At 38.0% G+C, this 18,096-nt stretch overlaps 2 protein-coding genes across 2 annotated transcripts; both read left to right on the top strand.

The window, feature by feature from the left end:
- Positions 1-607: 607 nt before the first annotated feature.
- LOC130923458 (histone H3.v1-like) lies at positions 608-6,496 on the top strand. Its single transcript, XM_057849191.1, has 2 exons — positions 608-741; positions 4,768-6,496. The coding sequence occupies exons 1-2, from the start codon at positions 678-680 to the stop codon at positions 5,043-5,045; spliced, it is 342 nt and encodes a 113-aa protein (XP_057705174.1). The 5' UTR covers positions 608-677; the 3' UTR covers positions 5,046-6,496.
- A 3,866-nt stretch (positions 6,497-10,362) lies between these two features.
- Positions 10,363-12,646, top strand: LOC130923460 (troponin T, skeletal muscle-like). The gene is made up of 2 exons (XM_057849194.1): positions 10,363-10,531; positions 12,209-12,646. Exons 1-2 carry the CDS (start codon positions 10,468-10,470, stop codon positions 12,457-12,459), a joined length of 315 nt encoding a protein of 104 aa, XP_057705177.1. The 5' UTR covers positions 10,363-10,467; the 3' UTR covers positions 12,460-12,646.
- The last annotated feature ends 5,450 nt before the right edge of the window (positions 12,647-18,096 follow it).

Raw genomic sequence — 18,096 nt, 5'->3', positions numbered from 1 at the left:
AGGAGGGAGTGGCCGAGGCCCTAACAATATACTATTTTTTTCGATTATTATTATGCTGAACAATAACTTATTACATGACTGTTTCACGCCCAAAAATACACAAAAAAATCGCTTTAAAAACAGTCTATGGGTGCCAATTTAACAATTGGGAGGGATGTTAAAATCGAGTAATGTTGACAGCAGGGGTCTATGCAAAATAGTTTATTTAATACTTTAAAAACGTCACATGGTTGAACAGGCTTATGTGATCAAAGGACTTCCGACTGCAAGCTTGTGTGGGGTCATGTAACTGTATTGATACTGTTAAGTCTTGCGATTCTTGACAAATCTGCTCAAGTAGAAGTAAAACATATGGTGTGGTAAAACAACTCTTAGAAGTACATTTTTATCAAGAGCAAGTGAATGTACGTGAAGAAGTAAATGTAGCGTTACTACTGTAACTACCAAATGCGGCCTGTTTATTATGACAGTTAGAAAAACACGAAACCCGTTCTTGTACATTTTTCCACACCTATTTATTGTGATGTGCTAGGCACAGATAAACAATAATGTTTCCTACCTTGAAAGTGACGTAATGGATGCTTGAGATATTTCAAACCTACCCAGTGTGATATAAATGCCTTTGAGTTCCATTTGGTGACAACTAATAAGCTCACGTCCTGTGTTGTGAAGAAATCATGAGCGGTCACCTGGTCCTCCTGCTGCTGGCACTGGTGGCCATGCCCGCCTATTCCCAGAATGGTATGCTACTTTTTTCATACAAGGCAAACGATGGGGGTTAAAATAACTTAAAACCTTTTGTATGTCCTTTTTAATTTGGTGTTATTAGGGAAAATTGACCTTTGAAGCTAAATATTTATTTTGAAATCCAGAGCTGCCTTAAAGTGCCTGTGACACGAAAAAGCATGTTTATCTCATAATACACGCGGTATTTTATGCTCTTGAACGAAATGGACCACTTGGATGTGTGTGGAAGCGATCGCTATATTTATTTAGTTTTTTGAATCCCGCGCCATGAAAATGAGTGACTTACGGTGTTGTGCCGAAAAATAGCCACCCCGTGTGAAAGGTCCCCCCTGACGGGAGCGCATATTTATAACGCTTTATTGAGGTGAAAACATCAAATTTTTTCAAAGACGCATTACAGTAATGGTTTAACGACTAAAATCTGTTTTAAATAAATAAATAAATTACAAAAAATATTAGTAGCCTATTGTATTTTAGTACCAAATCGTGGACTGGGCCACATACAGTAACCAACAGTAACATTTTTTAACAGAAATGTATTAGTCTACAGGTTTTCACGACAACATCTCAATGACAATCACACAGGTATGACATTTATTAGTTCAAGCAGAGTAAAATAATACATATTCACAGTACAAGATTTATTAGTTCAAGCAGAGTAAAAGAATACGTATTCACGGTAAGGCAAGGCAAGGCAAGGCAAGGCAAGGCAAGGCAAGGCAAGGCAAGGCAAGGCAAGGCAAGGCAAGGCAAGGCAAGGCAAGGCAAGGCAAATTTATTTATATAGCACAATTCAACACAAGGCAATTCAAAGTGCTTTACATCACATGAAGATCATAAAAATCACATTTAAATCAATACAACGTAAAAACCAAGACAATCAAAATCGGAAATAAAACTATACATAAAAATCGCATTTAATCACAAATAGAATAAAAATAAATAAATAAAAATAAAACAAAAACTACTACTACTACTACTAATTGAAATCAGCAATGGAGATAAGCACAAGAGGAATAGAAAACAAGTAGATTAAGATATATAGACAGTTATGGATATGCAGTGCTAAACAAAAGCATTTTTAGCCCTGATTTAAAAGAGCTAACAGTTTGAGCATAGTTCAGACGTTCATGTAACTTGTTCCAGAGGTGAGGAGCATAATAACTAAATGCTGCCTCACCCTGCTTGGTTCTTGTTCTTAGTACATGCAGGAGACCGGTTCCAGACGACCTTAGGGGTCTAGATGTCTTATAGGAATCTCACAAATCAAGCATGTATTTTGGTCAAAGGCCATTAAGTGTTTTGTAGACGAGCAGTAGTCTATCCTTTGACTCACTGGAAGCCAGTGTAGCGATTTCAAAACCGGCGTAATGTGGTCCAGCTTCCTTGTATTTGTGAGGACTCTGGCTGCAGCATTCTGTACTAGCTGCAGCTTCCTGATTGATTTTTTATCTAGACCAGTAAATATACCGTTGCAATAGTCCAATCTGCTGAAAATGAATGCATGCATAAGTTTTTTCATGTCTTGTTGAGTCAGAAGTCCCTTAATTCTGGTTATATTTTTTAGGTGGTAATAAGCAGATTTAGTGACGGACTTTAGATGGCTATCAAATTTTAGGTCTGAGTCAATAATTACGCCAAGGTTTCTGACTTGATATGTAGCTGTAAGTGACATTGTGCTAAGTTGCCTGCTAATCTTTGACCTTTCCTTTTTTGGCCCAAAAATGATCACCTCTGTCTTCTCCACATTTAACTGGAGAAAATTCTGGCACATCCATTCACTGATTTGATGAATGCATTTACCGGTACTCAGGGAGACTAAGGGACTATAATCATGTGGGGACACAGAAATGTACAGTTGTGTGTCATCTGCATAGGCGTGATAGGAGATGTCAAACCGTTCCATTATCTGAGCTAAAGGAAGCATATAGATGTTAAATAAGAGTGGTCCAAGAATTGACCCTTGAGGGACTCCACACGTGAATTTGGTTCGTTCTGACAGATGGTTTCTGATTGATACGAAGAAATCCCTATCATGTAAATAGGATGTGGACCACTGAAGAATAGTGTCAGTAAGCCCTACCCACTGTTCCAATCTGCTGAGTAGTATGTCGTGATCAACCGTGTCGAATGCGGCGCTGAGATCCAATAGTAACAGAACAGATGATTTGCCTGCATCGGTATTCCGACGAATATCATTTAGGACTTTGATAAGCACGGTCTCGGTGCTGTGTTGTGGCCGAAATCCAGACTGAAATGAGTTAAAAGGATTGTTTTGCATCATAAAACTGGATCTGTTCGAACACAACCCTTTTGATAATTTTCCCCAGGATTGTCAGGTATAAGAAAGTCGTTTCTGTGTCCATCGATTGGTAAGAAAAAGCTGTTTGTACGAGTGACGTGTGGGCGCTCCTGTTAGGGGGGACATTTCACGCGGGGCGGCTATTTTTCGGCACAACACTGGGAGAGCCCTATACTCGGCTTTTTCCCCTCTTCATGTGCCTGGCATTCTGTCAAATTTTCCGACCGATCAGAAATGGCAACTTTAGCCGCGAATACAGCGAATACACAGTAAACACTACAAATTTTTTTTCTATAAAGGACTACTTACGTTTGATCATGGATGGGCACATTCCCCGGCGAGCTCTCCTGTCCGTAGTAGCAGGGAAACGAGCTGTAAATTGCTCTCCGCCGGGCGGTTTGCCGATCGGCAAAGACAATCGACAACCCAGTTGTCATGTGAACTGATATGGGCTAGTTATGTGTGATTTTCCGCTTCGAAGACTTTGAAACATCACTCGGTTCGGGTTAGCATGTCTGCTAGCTGTCATGCCTCTTGGTTTGTTTACATTCTCCGAAGCCGGGGAAGGGAAATGACATAAGCCTGATTTAGGTGGCATAAAATATCGTTCGGGAGGTGCGACAGTAAAGGTGAAGTCGACAGTTTTGACCATTATGGAGTAATTTTGCCATGTCGTCTTCAATGAATGCATTTTTATCATTTCATATTCCATTTAGCACAAGACTGTTATTAGTCATGACCATGCCATTTATTTAGCTATTGGGGAAAAATACTTGGATAAAAATAATATCCTGTAAAAATATTGGAGTAGAGAGACTGAAACTATGACATTTTGAGGCTCTCTTCGTCACGTTTTCATCGTTTTGAATAATTCCCCCTTAACGGGCTGACTGGTCCTTCTCAAGCCATTTATTTAGCAATTGGGGAAAAATATTTGGATAAAAAGAATATCCTGTAAAAATATTGGAGTAGAGAGACTGAAACAATAACATTTTGTGGCTCTCTTGTCACGTTTTCCTCATTGTGAATACCGGTAATTCCCCATCAATTGGCTGCATACTGAATCAGATGAAATAGTTGACTCCGCTGACGTCATCCACCTGTTGGGGACGCTAGAGCCCTATAAATGGTAGGCGTGGCTAACCGGCAAATTAAAAGACTAATTTCTCGTCATCTGCTCTTTGCTAAATTGTTGTATATAGTCGAATCGTCTCAAAATATGATTCTAATTCACATAATAATCCTATTTAAGACTTTTTTTCTCCTGTCGTACGCACTTTAAAGGACGATGAATGAAGTGATTTGTGAATTTTTCAATACATTCATAGTAAATTGCAAATGTTTTCTACACTCATTTGGAAGTGTCAGATTACATTTCGGAGGGGAAAGTGCAATCATGATTTGGAGAGTGGATTGAGGACTGAAAAATAACCCATCAAAACTCAATGTCGACCCTCATTATTTGAGCGGAGGCTAGGAAAAAAATGGGTTCACTCTCATTGGAAACTACCAAAATAGAAACCATTTGCCTTAAGACCAAATTCTGAGCAAAAGACTCATTTTTAATACACTGTGTATTCATTGCTATTCTTTGGATCTTCTGAAAGTACGGTTTGGAGACGTCTGGAAACATGCAAATAAAAGGACTCTTGCGCAAAGCCACGACTGTCTGATTTAAATACATACAGTATATTAATAGTCTCACAATTTCTTTGCAGGTGCCAATGTAACTGATTTCAAAGAGGAGGAGGCAAAAGAACAAGAAATCAAGGCGGAAGAGGGAAAAGAGGAAGAAAAAGAGGCGAGAGAGGAGGAAGAGGAGGAAGAGAAAGAAGAGGAGGAAGAGGAAGAGGAGGAAGAGGAGGAAGAAGAAGAGGAGGAAGAGGAAGAAGAGGAGGAGGAAGAGGAAGAAGAGGTGGAGGAAGAGGAAGAAGAAGAGGAGGAAGAAGAGGAGGAAGAGGTGGAAAGAGAGGAACAGGAAGACGATGGACTATGAAGTGAAAAAAGATCAAGAAGAGGAAAGGGACATCCTAAGAGTACGGGATGAAGCACCGTATGAGGAGGTGACTGGAATTATTTTTGGGTGTTGAGGTGCGAGGACAACAAACATTATTATGAAAACATGTAGTGATTTTTCTGTAGGTATATTCAATTATAGAAAACTAGCAAAGCCTCAAGACTTCTTTTTCCACTCACTCAATTTGTCTCAATCAAAATGTCCAATTGTGCTTCATAGTAAATAATATATATTTCATAACCTATAAAGTAGATTTCTCTTTGTGCTTATAAACATCTGAACGTTTACAGAGTTGAGAATGCATTGTTCCACTGCAGCAAAACAAGACAAGTCATTGGGTAAATGCTGAGCTTCTCTCGTCCATTCTATGGTTATTTGTTTAAGAAAATATGAATGTGCATGTGCATGTGCAAACAAAATGTAACAAGTGCTATAAGGATATTTTTTAAATTTATTTTTATTTTGAAATAATAACTTTTCCAAAGTGTTTGGCTTTAAATGTTTTGTTTTCTGTTCTTTGAAAGTTTTTTTACTCGCTCTAGATAACATTCTATCTTTCACATTGCGGTGAGGTTTGTCATGTCATGGTTATTTCCTGCTTTATTTTTTAGGTATTTCCCTTGTTGTTTCAGAGCACTTGCCCTTCCTCCTGTCCTCCCTAATCACCAATTGGTTCCTCCTGTTTCCTATTACCTTCTGCGTGTATAGTACATTCAGTGATCCCTTTGTGTTGTGCCAAAGCGTCATCGTCCGCTGACGCGTCACCCGAGCCTGCTATTGTCCAAAGCCAAAGTCACCACGTGACTCCAGATTCGAGAAGAAATTCTTAAGGCTTTTGAGTTTGTTTGCTACTTTGTTTTCTGATGGTGTGTTTGTCCTCTGTGGTGTAGTGATTTTTGTTTTAGATCCTTCTTTATTTTTACCCTGATGGAGAGTTTGTAAAATAAACTCTTTTAACCAGTAACTCTGCATTGAAGTCTTGCCTCGAGTCCAGTCGTGAATCTTTCACAGCCCAAATCCACAAAATGTGAGATGACAGGTGATCGCCGTTGGGTTTTGTGGCTACTTTATACTGTAGTTTGTAGTGCATTTGCATTTACAACTGATACAAAAATGTTTTAAGTCCATAGTTTATTTTATTTTTTTTTAATTAATTATTTTTTTTACATTTTTTGATATTGTACCGTAACTCATTGTATCATAGCTTTTGGAGGTGCAGCGTATCAAGTTTAGGTGTATCGTTCTATGCCCCTGGTAGAGCAGCCAAAGGATTTACTCAAGTAAGAGTAACGTTACTTCAAAATAATGACTCAAGCAAAATTAGTCATCCAAAGAATTTACTCAAGTACAAGTGAAAAAGTATTTGGTGAAAAAAATACTCAAGTAATGAGTAACTGCTTACAATGTCTCATTTTTCAACAATATTATATTTTTTTCACAGAACGCCATCTACTAATATATTAACTGTCAGTATTAAACTGAATTATAACCTATTTCATGACTGTATTAGGTCAAAAAATACACACACAAAAAAAACACAAAAAACAAAAACCAAAAAAAAACATATCGTGCCAGTTGAATAACTGGGAGGGATGTTAAAATCAAGCAATGTTGACGGCGGCGCTCTATGTGAAATAGTCAAATTTTATTTTATTTTTTTTGTTTACAGTACATTAAATACGCTACATGATTGAACAGGCCGTTGTGATCATAGGATTTCCGACTGCAAGCTTGTGTGTGGTCGTGTGACTGTATTGATACTGTATGTCTTGGGATTCTTCACAAATCTGCAAATTCACAAATCTAAAAGTATGATGTGGTAAAACTACACTGAGAAAGACTTTTATTTAGTTATGCAAGTGAATGTTAAGAAGTGAATGTAGCATTACTAATGTAATTACCAAACGCCGCCTGTTTATTGTGACATTTATAAAAACACAAAACCCGTTCGTGTACATTTTTCCACACCTATCTATTGTGTTGTGCTTGGGACCGATAAACAATGATTTTTCCTACCTCGAAAGTTACATAGTGGATGCTTGGGATCTTTTAAACAGACTAAGTGTCATGTAAAAGCCTTCGGGTTCCATTTGGTGACAAATAACAAGCTCAAGTCCTGTGTTGAGAAGAAATCATGAGCGGTCACCTGGTCTTCCTGCTGCTGGCACTGTTGGCCATGCAAGCCTATTCCCAGAATAGTATGCTACTTTTTTCATACAAGGAAAACAATGGGGGTTAAAATAATAAACTTGTAAAACTTTTTGTTCTTTGTAATTGTGTGTTTTTAAGGAAAATTGACCTTTGGAGCTATATATATATATATATTTGAATTCCAGAGCTGCCTTGAAAGACGAGAATTGACGTGATTTGTGACTTTTTCAATATTCATAGTACACTGCAAATATACTGCTAAAAAAATAAAGGGAACACTAACATAACACGTTGTAGACCTGAATGAATGAAATATTTTTATTAAATACTCACCTGAGTATTTTTATTAAATACTCAGGTGATGAGACTCAACATTGAGTTTTAATTAGTTATTTTTCAATCTTCAACCAACTCTCCAAATAATGACACTTTTGCACAGTCCTCTCCAAAATGTAATCTGGCACTTCCACATGATTGTAGAATATACACTGCTCCAAAAAATAATGGGAACACTAACGTAACACATTGTAGACATAAATGAATGAAATATTTTTATTAAATACTTTGTTCGTTCCATAGTTGAATGTGCTGACAACAAAGTCAGACAAAAATTATCCATTAAAATGAAATGTATCAACCCATGGAGGTCCAGATTTGGATTAATACTCAAAATGAAAGTGGAACAATACACTACAGGCTGATCCAACTTTGATGTAATGTCCTTTAAACAAGTAAAAATGAAGCTTAGTAGTGTGTTTGGCCTCTGCGCGCTTGTATGACCTCCCTGCAACGCCTGGGCATGCTCCTGATGAGGTGGCGGATGTTGTCCTGAGGGATTTCCACCCAGATCTGGACCAGCACATCACTGAGTTCCTGGACAGTCTGAGGACCAATCTGTCGTCCTGTAGAAGATTCCAGGAGATGAGTAGTTACTCCAGGAGAGCTGGACAGGGCCGTAGAAGACCCTTAAACCCTCAGCAGGATCGGAATCCACTCCTTTGTTCAAGGAGGAATAGGATGAACTATGCCAGAGCCCTACAAAATGACCTCCAGCAGGCCACTGGTTTGAATTTTTCTGACCAAACAATCACAAATGGGCTCCATGAGGATGGTCTGAGGGCCTGACATCCTGTAGAGAGCCCTGTGCTCACTGCCAATCACCGTAGAGCTTAAGAGGCATTTGCCATCGACCACCAGAATTTGCAACTATGCCACTGGCTCTGTGCTCTTCAATGATGAAAGCAGGTTCAACCTGAGCACATGCAACAGACGTGAAAGGGTCTGGAGATGCCATGGAGAACGTTATGCTGCCTGCAACATTATCCAGCATGACCGGTGTGGTGGTGGGTCGGTGATGGTCAGGGGAGGCATATCCCTGGAAGGACACACAGACCTCTACAGGTCTACATGGCACCCTGACTGCTATTAGATATCGGGATGAAATCCTTGGACTCATTGTCATAAGCTACGCTTGTGCAGTGGGACCTGGTTTCCTCCTGGTCCACGACAATGCCCAACTTCATGTGGCTGTAGTATGATACAGTTGCTGAAGGAAGAAATAATTCATAACACTGACAGGCCCCCACGTTTGCCTGACCTAAATCCAATAGAACACCTCTGGGACATTGTGTTTAGGTCCATCTGGCAGAGCCAGGTTGCTCCTCAGACTGTCCAGGAGCTCAGTGATGCCCTGGTCCAGATCTGGGAAGAGATTCCCTAGGACACCCTCCGTCGTCTCATTAGTAGCATGCTCAGGCGTTGTAGGGAGGTCATCCAGGTACTTGGAGGCCACACACACTGCTGTGCCTCATTTTGACTTGTTTACATGAAAGTTGAATCAGCCTGTAGTGTGTTTTTCCACTTTCATTTGAGTATAACTCCAAATCTAGACTTCCATTGGTTGATACATTTGATTTTCATCGATAATTTTGTTGTCAGCAAACTCAACTATGGATTGAATAAAGTATTTAATGAAAATGTTTCATTCATTTATGTCTACAATGTGTTACGTTAGTGTCCCCATTATTTTTTGGAGCAGTGTATATTCTACAATCATGTGGAAGTGCCAGATTACATTTTGAAGGGAAATGTGCAAAAGTGTCATTATTTGGACAGCTGATTGAAGATTGAAAAATAACTCATCAAAACTCAATGTTGACTCAGTGTTGACTCTCATCACCTGATTTTATAATATGTGAAGTTGATTTCTTTTTGTGTGTTTTTAACTAGCTCTAGATAACATTCGTTTACAGCCCGAAATCCACAAAATGTGTGATGACGAGTGATCGCCATTGCGTTTTACGGATACTTTATACTGTAGTCTGTACTGCATTAGCATGTGCAACTGATACAAAAATAAATACGTTTTAACAAAAAATTTTTTCCTTTTTAAATTTAAAAATTTTATTTTTATTTTTTTTACATTTTTTTGATATCATATCATGACGTCATGTGACCCTGACTTTTCGAGGTGCATCATATCGTGAGTTTAGGTGTATCGTTCTATCCCTAGTAGAATAGCCAAAGGTTTTACTCAAGTAAGATTAGTGTTACTTCAAAATAATACGACTCAAGCAAAATTATTCATCCATAAAATTTACTCAAGTACAAGTGAAAAAGTATTCAGTGAAAAAAATACTCAAGTAATGAGTAACTGCTTTAAATGTCTGATTTATTTCTCAACAATATTAATTTTTTTTTTCACAGAACAATGCCATCTATATTAACTGTTAGTATAATACTGAACTATAACCTATTACATGACTGTATTAGGTCAAAAAACACACACACAACCCAAAAAATAGTTAACTTTTTTTTTTTTTTTTTTTTAACAGTACTTTAAACACGCTACATGATTGAACAGGCCGGTGTTATCATAGGACTTCCGACTGCAAGCTTGTGTGTGGTCATGTGACTGTACTGATACTGCACGTCTTGGGATTCTTAACAAAACTGCTCAAGTAAAAGTAAAAAGTATGATGTGGTAAAACTACACTTAGAAATAGATTTTTCTCAAGAAGTTATGCAAGTAAATGTAGGAAGCATTACTAATGTATCAAACGCCGCCTGTTTTTTATGACATTTAGAAAAGCACAAAACCCGTTCGTGTACATTTTTCCACACCAATCTATCGTGTTGTGCTAATGGATGCTTGGTTGGGATCTTTTAAACAGACCAAATGTGATATAGAAGCCTTCGTGTTCCATTTGGTGACAAATATTAAGCTCAAGTCCTGTGTTGAGAAGAAATCATGAGCGGTCATCTGGTCTTCCTGCTGCTGGCACTGTTGGCCATACCTGCCTACTCCCAGAATGGTATGTTACTTTTTTCATATAAGGAAAACAATAGGGGTTAAAATAATAAAATTCAAAACCTTTTGTACTGTATGTCCTTTCTAATTTTGTGTTTTTTAGGGAAAATTGACCTTTGGGGCTACATATTTGAAACCCAGAGCTGCCTTGAAAGACGAAAAATGACGTGATTTGTGACTTTTTCAATATATTCATAGTACATTGCAAATATAATCTACACTCATGTGGAAGTGTCAAATTACATTTTGGAGGGGAATGTGCAAAAGTGTCATAATTTGGAGAGTGGACTGAAGATTGAAAAATAACCCATCAAAACTCAATGTCGACTCTCATCACCTGAGCATAGGGTAGGGAAAAAAATGGGTTCTACCTCATTGGTAACTGTAAAAAAATGGAAACCATTTGTCTTGAGACCAAATATCTAGCGAAAGACTCATTTGTAATCAGAGGTGAAAGTGGCTAGAATTTCTTGCCGGAACTCCGCGACGTGAAGGTCGCCGCGGAGCCAGAAATTTTATTTATCTATTTATTCTTTTCTTTCATTTTTTTTTTTTTTTAGGAGGGGGTTGGGGGCAAAAAGGGATTTTCATTCAAAATTGTATTTTTTCAATGATTTGCAAAATAAAAGTTAACAAAAACAGCAATAACCCCAACCACCATCTCCTAATTTTTTTTTTTTTTTTTTTGAGCATTTCCTCACATACTAAATGCCATATCTCAACTACTTAAGAACATAGGATGTATATCAAAATTGAAGTTAATGTAAACATTTACTTTTTTTATAACAAACATATGAGTAACATGCTTTTAGAAACATAGTTACAAATGACATATTATAGAGAATGAAATGGAATATATTTTGAAGATCGCGCAAACATTGACTTTTTTTTTTTTTTTAATTATAAGGAAATGAATAAGTAGCCTAACATAAATGAACAAATATAAGTCCAAAGTACACATTGACAGCTCAGATGTTCTGAACCTCCCCATCAGAGCAAATAACACTAAATATGATAAATAAGCCTCCTCAACTCTTTCGTCGCTCTTAAAGATTTGATCCATTTTATGTTGCATTGTCCTTTTTTTGTTGCTTCAATTCAACAAGCTTTTTTTTTTTTTTGCTGTTCGAGAAAACATGCATATTTGAACCAATCAGAGCTAACTATCCCTGCTGATCACATGTCAGTATGTCAGCCAATTGAACTGTTAAATGAGTCCTCATCATCGTCAGACTCGGATAACTGCAGCAGCTGGGGCACGGATTACGCTACACAAGCACTTTAGTATGCTTGTTGTTAACACTTGTGTATGTAAATCTGATGTTGGTAGATTGTTTTCTTCTTGGAGATGAAATGCATGTGTGGCAGCTAAGCACTTTTTTTTTTTTGTTACATAGCGTTTTGACAGTTGCTGTCATATTTTCAGAATCAAAGCACTGTGTACCAGAACAGCATTGCGGCCCTGAAATTATACCGGAACCGTGTTCCTGACCGTTCTGGCCCACTTTCACCCCTGTTTGTAATACACTCCCTGTGACTTCATTGATTTTCTCTGGATTTTCTGAAAGTACAGCTTGGAGACGTCTGGAAACATGCAAATAAAAAAGGGCTCTTACACAAAGCCACCGCTGCCTGATTTAGGTACATACAGTACATTAATAGTCTCACAATTTCTTTGCAGGTGCCAATGTGACTGATTTCGGAAAGGAGGAGGCAGAGGACGAAGAAATCAAGGTAGAAGAGGTAAAAGAGGAAGAAGAAGTAGAGGAAGAAGAGAAAGAAGAAGAAGAGGAGGAACTGGAAGAAGAAGAGGAGGAAGAGGAGGAAGAAGAAGATGAGGAAGAAGAAGAAGAAGAGGAAAAAGAGGAACAGCATGGACAAAGAAGAAATAGAAGACATAGGGGACGCGGTAGAGGATCAAGCACAGGATGAGGAGGTGACTGGAACTATTTTTGGGTGTTGAGGTGTGAGGACAACAAACAGGCTTATTATTCCGAAAGAATAAAATGATTTTTCTGGAGGGAATAATTCAATCATAGAAAACCCCAGTAAAGTGTGAAGATTTCTTTTTCCACTCACTCAGTTTGTCTGAATCAAAATGTCAAGTTGTGCTTCTTAATAAATGATACATATTTTATAACCTATAAAGTAGATTTCTTTTTGTGTGTATAAACATCTGAAAGTTCACAGAGTTGAGAATGCATTGTTCCATTGCAGCAAAACGAGACAAGACATTGGATAAATGCTGAGCTGCTGATGTGCATGTGTCATTATATGAACAAAATGCAACAAGTGCTATCAGGGTATTTTTTTTAATTCATTTTTATTTTGAAATAACTTTCCCAAAGTGTTTGTCGTTGAACTTTTTTCTTTTTTGTTCTTTGAACGTTTTGAACAAGCTCTAGATAACATTCTTTCACAGCTCAAAATCCACAAAGTGTGTGTTAACAGGTGATCGCCATTGCGTTTTGCAGATACTTAATACTGTAGTCTGTACTGCATTTGCATATGCAACTAATGCAATTATATATATATATATATATATATATATATATATATATATATATATATATATATGATATATGATATATATATATTATATATATATAATAATAATATATATATCTTATATATATATATTAGGGCTGTCAAACGATTTAAATTTTTAATCGAGTTAATTACAGCTTAAAAATTAATTAATCGTAATTAATCGCAATTAATCGCAATTCAAACCATCTATAAAATATGCCATATTTTTCTGTAAATTATATATATATTCTGTAAAATAAATTGTTGGAATGGAAAGATAAGACACAAGATGGATATATACAGTGCCTTGCAAAAGTATTCGGCCCCCTTGAACCTTGTAACCTTTCGCCACATTTCAGGCTTCAAACATAAAGATATAAAATTTTAGTTTTTTGTCAAGAATCAACAACAAGTGGGACACAATCGGGAAGTGGAACAAAATTTATTGGATAATTTAAACTATTTTAATAAATGAAAAACTGAAAAGTGGGGCGTGCAATATTATTCGGCCCCCTTGCGTTAATACTTTGTAGCGCCACCTTTTGCTCCAATTACAGCTGCAAGTCGCTTGGGGTATGTTTCTATCAGTTTTGCACATCAAGAGACTGACATTCTTGCCCATTCTTCCTTGCAAAACAGCTCGAGCTCAGTGAGGTTGGATGGAGAGTGTTTGTGAACAGCAGTCTTCAGCTCTTTCCACAGATTCTCGATTGGATTCAGGTCTGGACTTTGACTTGGCCATTCTTACACCTGGATATGTTAATTTTTGAACCATTCCATTGTAGATTTGGCTTCCAGTTTTGGATCATTGTCCTGTTGGAAGATAAATCTCCATCCCAGTCTCAGGTCTTGTGCAGATACCAACAGGTTTTCTTCCAGAATGTTCCTGTATTTGGCTGCATCCATCTTCCCGTCAATTTTATCCATCTTCCCTGTCCCTGCTGAAGAAAAGCAGGCCCAAACCATGATGCTGCCACCACCATGTTTGACAGTGGGGATGGTGTGTTCAGGGTGATGAGCTGTGTTGCTTTTACGCCAAACATATCGTTTTGCATTGTGGCCAAAAAGTTCAATTTTGGTTTCATCTGACCAGAGCACCTTCTTCCACATGTTTGGTGTGTCTCCCAGGTGGCTTGTGGCAAACTTTAAACGAGACTTTTTATGGATATCTTTGAGAAATGGTTTTCTTCTTGCCACTCTTCCATAAAGGCCAGATTTGTGCAGTGTACGACTGATTGTTGTCCTATGGACAGACTCTCCCACCTCAGCTGTAGATCTCTGCAGTTCATCCAGAGTGATCATGGGCCTCTTGGCTGCATCTCTGATCAGTTTTCTCCTTGTTTGAGAAGAAAGTTTGGAAGGACGGCCGGGTCTTGGTAGATTTGCAGTGGTCTGACGCCCCTTCCATTTCAATATGATGGCTTGCACAGTGCTCCTTGAGATGTTTAAAGCTTGGGAAATCTTTTTGTATCCAAATCCGGCTTTAAACTTCTCCACAACAGTATCTCGGACCTGCCTGGTGTGTTCCTTGGTTTTCATAATGCTCTCTGCACTTTAAACAGAACCCTGAGACTATCACAGAGCAGGTGCATTTATACGGAGACTTGATTACACACAGGTGGATTCTATTTATCACCATCGGTCATTTAGGACAACATTGGATCATTCAGAGATCCTCACTGAACTTCTGGAGTGAGTTTGCTGCACTGAAAGTAAAGGGGCCGAATAATATTGCACGCCCCACTTTTCAGTTTTTTATTTGTTAAAAAAGTTTAAATTATCCAATAAATGTTGTTCCACTTCACGATTGTGTCCCACTTGTTGTTGATTCTTGACAAAAAAATTAAATTTCATATCTTTATGTTTGAAGCCTGAAATGTGGCGAAAGGTTGCAAGATTCAAGGGGGCCGAATACTTTTGCAAGGCACTGTACATTCAACATATGGTACATAAGGACTGTAGTGGGCATTTCACTCTACTGTCATTTAAATCTGTCTATGCTGTCCTCACTCCGAAGCGTCTACTTTTTCCAAAGCTAGACAGCTAGTGAACGACGCCATAATAATCAGACTTCTTCCTTTTTCATCTGATTTATTAATAAATTGGCCTCCAACCATTGTCCTCTTTAGACCGTCGTAAAACTACAAAAAAAAGTAAACAAGCATTGCATTAACAACAACGTTAGCTTAGCACGCTATACAGGTTCACTAAACATAAACAAAAAGCGTCTCATACAAAAAATATAACATTTCGCTTGCTAACATAATATGTACATTATTTACAACAACCATACTTACGGACAAATCTTGTCCAAGGATCATATAAGCACAACATTACAACGTGGGCGTCAACCCGAGATGTCGTGCAGCCATGTTGAACTGGCAAGACAACAATAAACCATGTCGCAAAGCGACCACAAGAGTTCGCTGTTAGACAGCACAAAAAGCCTTGCTGTAAAACTTACCAAAAGGCAGAATACTGTCTGAGCGGGACATGTGCGTTAATTGCGTCAAATATTTTAACGTGATTAATTAAAAAAATTAATTACCGCCCGTTAACGCGATAATTTTGACAGCCCTAATATATATATATATATATATATATATATATATATATATATATATATATATATATATACATATATATATATGTATGTGTGTGTGTGTGTGTGTGTATGTATATATATATATATATATGTATATATATATATTGTGGGGCAAATAAGTATTTAGTCAACCACCAATTGTGCAAGTTCTCCTACTTGAAAAGATTAGAGAGGCCTGTAATTGTCAACATGGGTAAACCTCAACCATGAGAGACAGAATGTGGAAAAAAAACAACAACAGAAAATCACATTGTTTGATTTTTAAATAATTTATTTCCAAATTAGAGTGGAAAATAAGTATTTGGTCACCTACAAACAAGCAAGATTTCTGGCTGTCAAAGAGGTCTAACTTCTTCAAATGAGGTCTAACAAGGCTCCGCTCGTTAACTGTATTAATGCCACCTGTTTTAACTCATTATCGGTATAAAAGACACCTGTCCACTATGTCAGTCAGTCACACTCCAAACTCCACTATGGCCAAGACCAAAGAGCTGTCGAACGACACCAGAGACAAAATTGTAGAACTGCATCAGGCTGGGAAGACTGAATCTGCAATAGGTAAAACTCTTGGTGTAAAGAAATCCACTGTGGGAGCAATTATTAGAAAATGGATGACATACAACACCACTGATAATCTCCCACGATCTAGGGCTCCATGCAAGATCTCACCCCTTGGCGTCAAAACGATAACAAGAACGGTGAGCAAAAATCACAGAACCACACAGAGGACCTAGTGAATGACTTGCAGATAGCTGAGACCACAGTAACAAAGGCTACTACCAGTAACACAATGCGCCGCCAGGGACTCAAATCCTGCACTGCCCGAAGTGTCCCCCTGCTGAAGCCAGTACACGTCCAGGCCCGTCTGCGGTTCGCTAGAGAGCATTTAGATGATCCAGAAGAGGACTGGGAGATTGTGTTATGGTCAGATGAAACCAAAATAGAACTTTTTGGTAGAAACACAGGTTCTCCTGTTTGGAGGAGAAACAATGCTGAATTGCATCCGAAGAACACCATACCTACTGTGAAGCATGGAGGTGGAAATATCATGCTTTGGGGCTGTTTTTCTGCAAAGGGACTAGGATGACTGATCTTTGTAAAGGAAAGAATGAATGGGGCCATGTATCGAGAGATTTTGAGTGAAAATCGCCTTCCACCAGCAAGGGCATTGAAGATGAGACGTGGCTGGGTCTTTCAGCATGACAATGATCCCAAACACACAGCCAGAGCAACAAAGGAGTGGCTTCGTGAGAAGCATTTCAAGGTCCTGGAGTGGCCTAGCCCGTCTCCAGATCTCAACCCCATAGAAAATCTATGGAGGGAGTTGAAAGTCCGTGTTGCCCAACGACAGCCCCAAAACATGACTGCTCTAGAGGAGATCTGCATGGAGGAATGGGCCAAAATACCAGCAACAGTATGTGAAAATCTTGTGAAAAGTTACAGAAAAACATTTGGCCTCCGTTATTGCCAACAAAGGGTACATAACAAAGTATTGAGATGAACTTTTGGTATTGACCAAATACTTATTTTCCACCATGATTTGCAAATAAATTCTTTAAAAATCAAACAATGTGATTTTCTGTTTTTTTTCCCCCACATTCTGTCTTTCATGGTTGAGGTTTACCCATGTTGACAATTTCTGGCCTCTCTGATATTTTCAAATGGGAGAACTTGCACAGTTAGTGGTTGAATAAATTATTTGCCCCACTGTAATTTTTAAAAAAAATATTTTTTTTACATTTTTTGATATCATCATGATGTATTGTGACGTTGGATTTCGATGTGCATCGTATCGTGAGTTTAGGTGAATCGTCCTATCCTTAGTAGAGTAGCCAAACGTTTTAGTCAAGTAAGAGTAGCGTTACTTTAAATAATGACTCAAGCAAAATTAGTCATCCAAAAAATTGACTCACGTACAAGTGAAAAAGCATTTGGTGAAATAAATACTGAAGTAATGAGTAACTGCTTACACTGTCTGATTTTTTTTTCAACAATAATATAATATTTTTTTCATAGAACAATGCCAACTATATTAACTGTTAGTATTATACTGAACTATAACCTATTACATGACTGTATTGGTGTTATGAAAAAATATCTGACCCTTTTGGAATTTCTCACATTTCTGCATAAAATCATCATCAAATGTGATCAGGCTCAGGGGCTGGACAACTTGCAATCATTAATGGAAGAACAAATTCAAAGGTTTATCAGGATGTTTTGCAGGAAAACCTGAGACTGCCTGTCAGACAGTTGAAGCTAAAAAGAGGATGGATGCTGCAACAAGACAACGATCCAAAACACAGATGCAAATCAACTTCAGAATGGTCTCAGAAGAACAAAATACACATTCTGGAGTGGCCAAGTCAAAGTCCAGACTTGAACCCCATGTGGATGCTGTGGCATGACCTAAAGAAAGCGATTCATGCCAGACA

Source organism: Corythoichthys intestinalis, chromosome 10 (genome assembly GCF_030265065.1).
Source record: "Corythoichthys intestinalis isolate RoL2023-P3 chromosome 10, ASM3026506v1, whole genome shotgun sequence".
Classification (NCBI taxonomy): domain Eukaryota; kingdom Metazoa; phylum Chordata; class Actinopteri; order Syngnathiformes; family Syngnathidae; genus Corythoichthys; species Corythoichthys intestinalis.
Note: the sequence above shows the minus strand (reverse complement) of the source record. Positions and strands in the feature narration are given on the sequence as shown.